The sequence below is a fragment of the Eleginops maclovinus genome, chromosome 8 (assembly GCF_036324505.1).
Source record: "Eleginops maclovinus isolate JMC-PN-2008 ecotype Puerto Natales chromosome 8, JC_Emac_rtc_rv5, whole genome shotgun sequence".
NCBI lineage: Eukaryota > Metazoa > Chordata > Actinopteri > Perciformes > Eleginopidae > Eleginops > Eleginops maclovinus.
The window spans coordinates 15,077,282-15,087,810 of record NC_086356.1 but is presented as its reverse complement, the minus strand read 5'-3'; the positions used below and the strand labels follow the sequence as shown (position 1 = coordinate 15,087,810).

The following is a 10,529-nucleotide window of genomic DNA, read 5'->3' as shown; positions in this document are numbered from 1 at the left end:
CCTTCAGACTCTCTTATGTTAGACAGCAATGTTTGGTCATGATTTTTCTGTGTACCCTAACTTCAGAGCTCCATCTAGTGCTCAGAAAACAGTTTAAAACTCAGATATTCTGAGGAGGACATGGGTCAGCTGCTGCTCCTTAAATAAAAGTGACAGATGTGTTTGATTTAGCATTTTGACCCTGTCTTGTTTCTATTCAGCCTCTCTGAATGCATAAAACAACATTGAAAATAATGTATTGGTAATCACTTTTATATATATCATGGACAGCATATCAAAACAAATAAGTATAGAACTGAAGACCATGATGAGTAAGGGTTAATTTACTTCATAGCCCAGAATTACATGCAAAGACTATTACCACTTTCATGTTCGTATGCTAAATATAAAACCAGTTATTTAAGCATATATACAAACAAGGTATTAAGATTGTTAACACAGGGAACAGCTAGAGTGTCTCTGCATGAAAGAGAAATATTGTCCTGTAATGGTGAATTGTAACTATATGTAATTACTCAAGGACTGAACTTAACTGCAGGCAAGATTATAACCTAACATAACTAACACATAGTATGTTTCACTACGTCCTATAAAGGAGAAATTACTCACAGCAGGTGAGTATCACTGTATGACGGTTCGTCAGGTGTTCTTATCAAACAGGTACATTTCCCCCTCTGCCAGTGACGTCATGGGGATGGGTAGGTCACGTGGTCCGGTCAGAGGGAGACCTGTTGGTGTAAAGTTACTGAAAAGGGAGAGAAGAAGAAGAAGAGGAGGAGGTTAAGGAAGGAGGCGAACAAGGTAGGTTAGGCAGAATAAAAACTGCATTTGCATCATATTATCAAAAGTATTTATCACTACGGGTAGTTAGACATGGAAATGTAGGTGGTTTTAGTTGTAAATGTGAACTTTAAAGGAGGAAACGTCAGTAAACGTAGCGTTTTGCTATCTTAACGGGCACCTCGAGTGAAGTAAACCGCTGTTGCAACGACACTTTTACAAAACAGTCATCTAAAGCGACATTTTAGCAAGCTACTGCCTGTTTTTCTTTTATAATACAACCGGAAGCACCTTAGTTACCTTTAAACGGAGTCAAGTTATTGTGTTAATTTACTTTTCTCCCTGACCGAGCCCTCTGGCTGCGAGCCAACACTTGTAATGTTGTTAGGCCTCCTTCACTGCACACATTTATTACATACCTGCTTAGGACGGAATGGTAAATAGCCTTCATTGTCAGTACTTAAGTGTCATGTAATTATATCAGAGCCGAGATGTTTGTAAACCTCTGTATCAGTATAAAGCAGATTACTCATAAGAGTAGTCTCTGACATTATAAGGTGTACACAAAAGTACAGTAAACAGTCCTCTCCAATGTGAGCCGTTATCTTAGGAGAAAAGTACTAATACCCAAACACATTGTGTTACAAATAAAAGTATTGCACTGAAGGTGTGTTACTTAAAAGTATATAATCAGGAATTGTACTTAAATGCAAATATTATAAATTAAAAGTGGCCCTTTCAGAATATACTGTAATTGTTTATGCGTTCATGTGGTCAACACTTAATGTCACAGCGTGTAAATATAGAGCTAGTTTTGATATCTCTATACTGCTGGGTATCTATATCTATATATCTATATCTATCTATTGTGTTGTTGAAGCACAGGATGAGTGGTGGAGGAATTATTCAAATACTTAAATTACAAAGTACTAATACCACACTGTAATACTGTAATACCCTGTTAGTGCAGCAAGGAAAATACGCTACATGATAGTAAACGTATATTAAAACTTAAGATGTGTTTTCTTGAAGTGGTGCTACTTGTAAAGGATTAATCAACACATGTTTTCATTATGGATTTATTACATTATTATTTTTTTCTCTATTAATCGATTGATTGTTTTTCTCAATCTTCAATAAGCCAAAAAGTGAAACCATTACCAATTCTTTTCAAATCACATTTGTGAAATTAGAAGCATGATGTTTTTGCTTTAAAAAAAGACTACTATCAAAATAGTTGCCATTTATACATTTTATAATATGCTCTTTTATAGTCAGAATATAATCGTAAAGTTTTGGGACAGTGAAACATTCTTTGTTTTCATCTTGAGTATTTTGTTGCTTCTCCCAATTCACTGTAAATGTAATATATTTTTTCACTCTTGGTTGGAGAAAACATACATTGAAGACAGTTATTTTGGAAAATTCTTAACGTTTTTATCCTCATGCAGCGTTAATAAAGTCGACCATCATCACGTCTCAGCCCTTAATGTCTTTCTGTGTCTCTGTAGGTGAATCATTCAACGACTCGCTGTCTGTTCATACAAGGTTTGCATTCTGACCTGCAGGCCAATGTAAGTCGTGTTGAGTGACTGCGTGTGAAAGAGGTATTGAAGCTCAGTTCATATTATTTTTACCTGTCGAGTTCATTAAAGAAATGGGCTTTTAAGGGCTGATTAAATGTCAAGAATCCATTTTTGTGTTCCCTGCAACAACTACTGGTACGTTTAGATTCCTGGGTATGACACATGAGAGTTTATTACAACATCAACAATTGCAATGGGGGAATACTTACTTCATATTTGATGGCAGCACAAAAATATATTCTTGACTCGGCTTGCATGGAGGATGCTGGGATAACATCTTCACTCATGAGGGCTTTTTCTCTGGTGACCTCAGGTACTTGGGTGTTAGCTGCAGCTCTTAGGTATGTGGGGTAAACAGATTTTGCATGAATGATATTCTTTGAATGTCTAATTTAAATTTTCTTCTGGCCTTTTCCTTCTTACATGTTTACTCATTCTTTGCTTTCCTGGTTCTGGTAATGATTTGAATTGGTGAAAATATATATCTTGGGTTGAAATTATTTTTTTATTGACAAAAACAATTTTTCAAGCAATTTCTAATCTCCTGGCAACATGTTTAAGGATTTTCTGCTTTTTTTGTGTCTTATAAGATTATAAATTGAGTAAGTTTCACTTGTGGACTTTAAAGCACCTTAAAATGAGGCTTTGAAAACATTAACATTTTTGTTTAATCACTTATCCACGAGTGAAGCGTTAGGAAAGACAGAAAAATAGCAATTGCAAAGATATTAGTCAACAATGTCATAAAACAGAGTAAAGGCAACAAATCCTTATATTTGAGCAACTATTAGCAGCTCATGTTTCTGCTTGAAAAAGAATGAACCAAAACTTGAATCCTTATTTTCAGTTTTTAAAATAAGGATCAAAAGACATGAAGGTCAAATTGAACCGCACTCTAACTATTCTAAATAAATGTGTGTTCTCAGGGACCATTACCATCCTCATGTCCAATGGAGGAGGCTTTTACGGACGCACTGAGCGTGTCCGCCAGTCGCCATACTATGACCAGGTGCCACTGGGCTCCTTACCGCGAGCCGACTCCTACGATCCACATCCGCTGAGAGAGCAGAGAGACACTCGCCTCGCTCAGAGCGCCGATCCCCTCCCTCCTCCGCCTCTGCCTGACCAGCCCCCCGTGGGCCCCGAGTTAAATCCCAGCGGCAGCGAGGACAACGTGGACCCGGACCACGACCCCGCCCTTGACATTAAACCTGTCCACCGCTTCATCCCCGACTCCTGGAAAAATTTCTTCAGAGCAAGTAACCGCAGCAGCAAGCAGGCGTGGTCAATGCCTGACTCGTCATGTAACAACAACAATAGCACCAGTGACGGGGTGCGTTGCTCTCCTCCACAGTCCCCTGTCCCTGGATCCTACCGAGATCCTTTCGGGGGCTCGGGAGGCAGCTACAACTCACGCAAGGAGCTTCTGGAGCTACGGGACGGCAATGAGTCCTTGTCAGGACGCACCCACCGAACAGGTCTGACCTACAGCGAGCGGGTGGAGGAGTACCATCAGCGCTACGACTACATGAAGTCCTGGGCAGGGCTGCTGAGGATTCTGGGATGTGTGGAGCTCCTGCTGGGAGCGGCCGTGTTCGCCTGCATCTGCGCTTACATCCACAAAGACAACGAGTGGTTCAACATGTTTGGATACTCGTCCCCTGGAGGAGCGTACGGAGGGGGGATGTATGGTCAAGGCACAGGGGGGTCCTACTACTCGGGCCCCAAGACGCCGTTTGTGTTGGTGGTGGCAGGGCTGGCCTGGTTGGTGACTGTGATAATGTTGGTGCTGGGGATGACCATGTACTACCGCACCATCCTGCTGGACTCCAACTGGTGGCCTCTGACAGAGTTCACCATCAACCTGGCGCTGGCAGTGCTCTACATGACTGCAGGTAAACAGCAGCTGAACACCCACACATTTGTTTTAATTTGACTGTTTTATTTTGTATGCAATTATTTGTCAGGGATCATGTTCAATATTAAAAAACACGATGGCCTCTTGATATAGTGTACCAGATTCAGATTAAAGCTAGTTGGTACAGTGTTGGGTACCTTTTTAGCAGACTAAGAAATCTTAGGAAGACGTTTTATTTTCATGCATGGACTGCTTCTTCATAGCATGTTTGCTTTTTGTTAACCAGGCATTGTCTATGTTCGAGACACGACTCGCGGAGGGCTTTGCTCCTACCCGGTCTTTAATAATGGCATCAACGGGGCATTCTGCAGAACAGAGGCAGGCCAGACTGCAGCCATTATCTTCCTGTTTGTCACTCTGGTTGTTTATCTGATCGGAGCCATGGTGTGTCTCAAGCTGTGGAGACATGAAGCGGCACGCAGATACCGGGAGAAATACGGCCAGGAGGTGAGAGCGCTCAGACACTTTATTTATTATGTTTGAAGGGTTGGGTATTGGGACATGGAGTTCTTCTGACAGTCAACGGTTAATCCAACACTGTCTATCACTTTAATGACTTAAAAGATAGACATGTTCTCACACACACACACACACACACACACACACACACACACACACACACACTCACACATTCTCAAACACACACACACACACACACACACACACACACACACACACACACACACACACACTCAGAGACATCATTGTAACAACAAACCATATCATTTGCACACAGGATTACAGCTGTGGAGGAGGAGTAGGTGGAGTCAGTGAATCCTACCTGTTTACTGGAGGGCAAAATACACACACCGTCTGATTTATAACACTAGCTTTTGAGATCCACATATAAAACTCTTCTTTGTGGTTACTAATTGTTTGATCTGTTAAAAAAATATCAATTTGATTTATTGCAGAAAGTTAGAGACAGAAGAGTCTCTATCACACTTTAGCCAGGACACTGCTAGCTAAATCTAGCACGACTGAAATAAGGGGTAAAAAGTGAACCTTCGTCTAAAATTAAAACAATCTGACAATTAAAGCCCATTGCTCTTGGCCAGAACATAGTCCACTTTATACCCTCTTGTTAATCCACAGGAGGAGGTTTTTAAACATAGTTTTCTTTAAAGGTGTTGTAGGGTGGACAGAGCCAGGCTAGCTGTTTTCCCTGCTTTATGCTTAGCTAAGCTTAGCGTCTCTTGGCCATAGCTTCCTATGTGGTGGACAGAGTAATATCTTTGTTTTTATCAAGCTCTGCATGAAAGCAACCAACACTAACTATCCCTTTAAATGGTCAGACATCATGATAAGCTTAATGTTAACTGGATTCTATTTTTGTATGTTTTACACACAGATGCGTCCCTCTGACATAAGAGCTACACAATCATTGGTGAGCATCCTGTAATGTTTTTTATTGTAAAGAAACTCACCCTTGTGTTCATTAAAACATGAAAGTTGCTCCTCTCTTTCTTCAATCCTTACAATCATATTGTCATTGCTGTGTTTTTCCTGTTGTGTCCCTGCAGATGGTTCCAGACTCAGCTCCCATTCCCAAAGCTCCAGAGCAGTTCCGAGGCTCCTCAGTGGTTCCCATCCACGCAGCTCCTAAACCCACCCCCCCTCACATTTTGCAGGGAGCTATACCATCAGGACACATTCCAAAACCTGTCATTGTGCCTGACTACATCGGGTAAGTTCTGCTAAAGTATAACAATACAATCTGTATGCAAAGACGAGCAGATAAAATATGCTTGTTACTACTTGGGTAAGATATTAAATTACAACTGTGAAATGTCCAGCTCGGCCTAACATACATGCCGTTTACTAATGTTAATAAAGAGTTGTTCTCTACCTCCGCCCTGCAGTAAGTACCCGACGATCCGCTCAGACGAGGAGAAGGACCAGTACCGGGCCGTGTTCAACGACCAATACGCAGAGTACAAGGAGCTCCACGCCGAGGTGCAGGTCACCCTTAAAAAGTTTGACGAGATGGACGCCATGATGCGCGGTCTGCCTCAGAACCCTTCCACACAAATGGTGAGTGTTTACTCAAAATACAACCACATTGTGTTTTCCCCCAACAGTCAATTAGAACTCCTTTTCAGATCTGTCTGTACTGTACAAAAATGTAGATGTTTGAAAGCCATTTTTAATCTCATGTGCCTTTTTTTTATGCATTCTTTCTGGAGTCATGTTTTGTCATGTTTTTTTTTTTGCCTCCTTTTTTTTTAGATAGAAATGTTCTTTAGAGGCACATTTTCCAATTCCTTTAACTAATCATGAAGACATTAAAGATACTGATCACACACATTGTTGTAGTTTGACCCACTCGAGAAACTTTATTTTGTTCAAAATCAAAGCTGAGATACAGTTTTAGTTTTTGATTTTTTTAGCCAATATACTATTTCAATATTTTACATTGTTCAGGACGTTTCAAACCTACACTGCCCCAAAATGATCTCAAAGAGCTTTTTCTGAGTTTAGGAAACCATGAAATGTAGATCATTTTTAACAATGTCTTTGCAAACACTTAAAATTTGCCAATAAATGAAATAATAAATGTAAGAATTTGATTGATGTATAGGACTTTTAATCTCACGCAGTTCTCATGTGTGCTCCTGGTAGCCATGCCTTAACAAATGACACACGTACTTAGTGCATCGCCACGCTGTCCCCACACTGGACCTGTGTTGCAACGATAAACACAAGTTAACATCAACCCTGCTGGACTGATTATGTTATGGTAGTGCTGTGAAAACCATTGATGTCAGAGAATGATTGTGTGTCCAGAATATGCTCCGAGTCTTATTGTTGTAAATGTGCCTCATTTCCCCCTCTCACAACTTCCTCTGTCTGCACTTCCTGTTCCTGCTGAACTTCCCCTCCACCCTCAAATTCCTTCTCTGCCCCTGATTATATTATTTAACTGTACCCACTGAATATATTTCAATCTTTATTGGATGATCTTTAATTGAATTCACTCTCTTTTCTCTGCTTGCAGGAGGTCGATCGCATTAACAGAATCCTTCAGGATTACCAGAGGAAGAAAAATGTGAGCCTATTCTCTTTTCCCTGTTTTGTATTCAGTGTTTGTACTGTGTTGATATTCCAGAGAGACTGCTTAGGGTTCAGTTTTAAATCTTCAAACATTCACTTCATATTGTGTTTGTCAGGGAAACTATTTTCCTCATAAAACCTTATAGATTAAAGGATAAGTCGGACGTTCTATATTATTCTTACTGTCATTAAATCCCATGTGTTAGTCCGTCTCCCAACACATTCTGACATACAGCTCCAAGCCCATTTTGTCTTAATGAAGACTTAAATATCTCAAAACACAAATATGTATTTAGATTGATTTAAATCTCAGTTCTTTCTAAAAACAGCTGATCATTGTAGTTTTCTTCCAAACAATACCAGGTGCATGTTGTGGCACTACTTTCTGTTGTGGATTAATCCACATTTGGTGCTTTTGTGAGTTTTTGTGGCAGCAGGATGCACATGCAGAGTTAAGTCAATTTGAATGACAGTGTGTGTTCATAGGAGTACAGGAACATGTCACCCAGTGGGACAGAGTGACTCATTGATGTTTTTTTAATCAATAGAACTGAAGAAAATATGTGATAGGCTTTGGTGCACACACAATACTTGTTAGTAGATATTTATTCAGTGTTGGTTTCCATCCTTTCATTGGATCTGTTGATGGTGAGAAAAATTGGGGAATGTCCCCAGCGTTACCCATTCATTATAATATAAGTTGTCGTTTAAGAAACGGTGCCTAAACAGCTGAAATAATAACGTAAATGTTTTTTTTATTCTCATCTGTGTTTCTGCTATATCAAACCAGGACCCGACTTTCCTCGAGAAGAAGGAGCGCTGTGAGTACCTGAAGAGCAAACTGTCGCACATCAAACAGAAGATCCAAGAATACGATAAAGTGATGGAGTGGAACGACGGATACAGCTAGTCCTCTACCAAATATCTCTACCCTGCACACCTCTGAACACTAATACAGAACTAATATTGAGAGCTGGGCTACTGGTGGGGAAAGTGACATTTTAACTGGAGAGTGAACATGACGCATGTAAATCTGTACTGCTGTTTCTATCAGCAGCTTTGTATGACTGTGTTCATGAAGAGGGAGAAACAAATGTGTAGACAGTTTTATATTTAAAGAGATGTTTGACATTTTGGGAAATCTGCGTGATTGCTTTCTGGTGTGGAGATAGATGAGGAAATAGAAATAGCTCTTATGTTTGTGAGGTAACTTTAAATATACGTCCAGGAGCTTGATTAGCAAAAAGCTTGAAAGCGAGCTCTATCAAAAACTGTAAGAGCTCTAACAAAGTCAGCCCATAAACACCTTCATTTCACTAATTTACACAGTATATCTTATTCCAGTGTAAAATGTAGTTATGGGCAGGACTACTTCGAAATTAGAGGCCAAGCACATAACCCGCCATAAAACAGATTGGATGTTTTTACTCGTAATTTTACAAATCAAACAAACAAGATGTTAAATGTTAATTCAAAGCTTTGAAAGTGCTGGTTGGTTTTGGTTCCTTTGCCAGGTGAGCTGTTGCTGCCTGTTTCCATTCTTTATGCTAATCTAACTGTGTACTAGCTACAGTTTTAGGTTTAAATGATATGACTCCTCCATCACTTCACCTGCAAGCGAATAAGCACGTTTGCCAAAATGACAAACTATTGCTTTATTTTAAATGGTTTGAATTTGCAAATAACTGGATATAAATATACAATATATTTATGATTAATACTGTGACTATGATTGTAGCCGATACACACCACTATATATTATGACACTGGTATCTGTTGTGAGTGTTTGCATTTAATAAGTGGGAGATGGAAGAAGCAAGGGAAAGTTCAAATGAAAGACGCTGTTTATCTTTCTTAGTCCACGTGTTTGCCTGTTTACATTAATTTCACAACTTTAAAGCCTGAAATGAAAACCACTGCTTATCCGGACCCATCTAGCTGGTTTATGTAAAGGATTCTTTTAATTGCACACTGTTTTGTTTTTTTTAACCTGTATCTGTTTGTCAAAATCTGGAAATATCCATGTCTAATAGTATAACTTCAAATGTTGTTTGTTCTTTGTGTTGTAAAATGATGTTCTACCATTTCACTGATTAAACATTTTGTACTTTTTATCCACGTAGCTCCTCAAATATCTTCATTTTGTCCTCTTTATACCACTGTACACATTTGACCTCTTGATTCAGTGGGAATTATCATATGGTCTGCGTTTGCGTCATGTTATGAAGAGAAATTGTAAATATTTTGCTGTAAATGTTCAGATTCTTTCATAATTTATAGTGATTATTTGGTGCTTTTTATAAATAAATAAAAATACAATTTTGCTTCTCAACTCATGGTCTGTGTTTGTTTGTTATTGATCAGCTGGCATGTACAATTTGTTTTTACAGTACTCTGTGAAAATAAGCTGAATAAATGTATTAGCAAATACAGTTGGAAGTAGGTAAATTAGGTTTACTTGTTGAAGTCAATTTTGATGCAAACATGCATTTAGTCAGGGATTCCCGAAGTGTGTTGCGCGCACCCCCATGGGTGCACGAGATGAAACATGTAATGGTGGTCTGGTGTAAAAATATTACACAGGGTTGTTTTTTAAGGGATTCACTTGATGGGATTTTTCCATAGGCTACAATAAAAAAAGGAACAATAATCATTTCTTTTGCATCCCTTTTATTTTAAATCAAAACACTATAATGTATTAGTTTTTGATAGAAAGAAGACAGCCGCTGTCTTCTTCTACGTTTCACCGTAGCCTAGGATACATGCGCGCAAACTCGTTTCATTCATCTTTTCAAATACTGGCTGAAATCAGGGAAACTGTGGAACGTCTCATGACAAAGTTATTTATATGGCGATAAAACAAAGCTTTGTTGCGCTTTCTTTTTTTTTGCGTTTTGTTGGGGGGTGAGTCAACCCGGTTGGGACGTAGAAGAAGGGCGCGCCGCAAAAAAAGTTTGGGAACCGCTTCATTAAGTAAATACTTTATTATTGGCTTATTTTAGAGAATTGCCATCTTAAATAAATAAATAGCTACACCACAGGTACTCGGCTATCAGTTGCAGTTATTACTCAATAATACCTCAATGGCTCTAATTTAAAATGTCAAATGAATACACCTATTATATCTCCTTTATTTAAAAAAATAATGATGAAGAATCATTCGAGCATAACAATGCATTTATAGGCCCTTC

At 39.1% G+C, this 10,529-nt stretch overlaps 1 protein-coding gene across 3 annotated transcripts; it reads left to right on the top strand.

Annotated features, from left to right (window-relative positions):
- The first annotated feature begins 739 nt into the window (after positions 1 to 739).
- Positions 740 to 9,670, top strand: marveld2a (MARVEL domain containing 2a). 3 transcript variants are annotated; one of them, XM_063889048.1, is made up of 9 exons: positions 740 to 801; positions 2,292 to 2,354; positions 3,293 to 4,261; positions 4,511 to 4,731; positions 5,636 to 5,671; positions 5,808 to 5,971; positions 6,147 to 6,318; positions 7,283 to 7,333; positions 8,129 to 9,670. In XM_063889048.1, the coding sequence occupies exons 3-9, from the start codon at positions 3,310 to 3,312 to the stop codon at positions 8,246 to 8,248; spliced, it is 1,716 nt and encodes a 571-aa protein (XP_063745118.1). In that variant the 5' UTR covers positions 740 to 801; positions 2,292 to 2,354; positions 3,293 to 3,309; the 3' UTR covers positions 8,249 to 9,670. The 3 variants fall into 3 exon arrangements, with proteins under 3 accessions (XP_063745118.1, XP_063745116.1, XP_063745117.1); XM_063889046.1 differs by having other exon boundaries at positions 744 to 801; positions 2,292 to 2,387; XM_063889047.1 differs by having other exon boundaries at positions 749 to 801; positions 2,292 to 2,707.
- Positions 9,671 to 10,529: the final 859 nt, after the last annotated feature.

What these genes read in the sequence shown, in the direction of transcription:
- marveld2a (XM_063889048.1), top strand. Translation starts at nt 3,310, where the DNA reads ATGTCCAATGGAGGAGGCTTTTACGGACGCACTGAGCGTGTCCGCCAG. An exon ending in AGTGCTCTACATGACTGCAG is followed by an intron (nt 4,262 to 4,510) that starts GTAAACAGCAGC and finishes TTTGTTAACCAG; the next exon opens with GCATTGTCTATGTTCGAGAC. An exon ending in ATTACCAGAGGAAGAAAAAT is followed by an intron (nt 7,334 to 8,128) that starts GTGAGCCTATTC and finishes ATATCAAACCAG; the next exon opens with GACCCGACTTTCCTCGAGAA.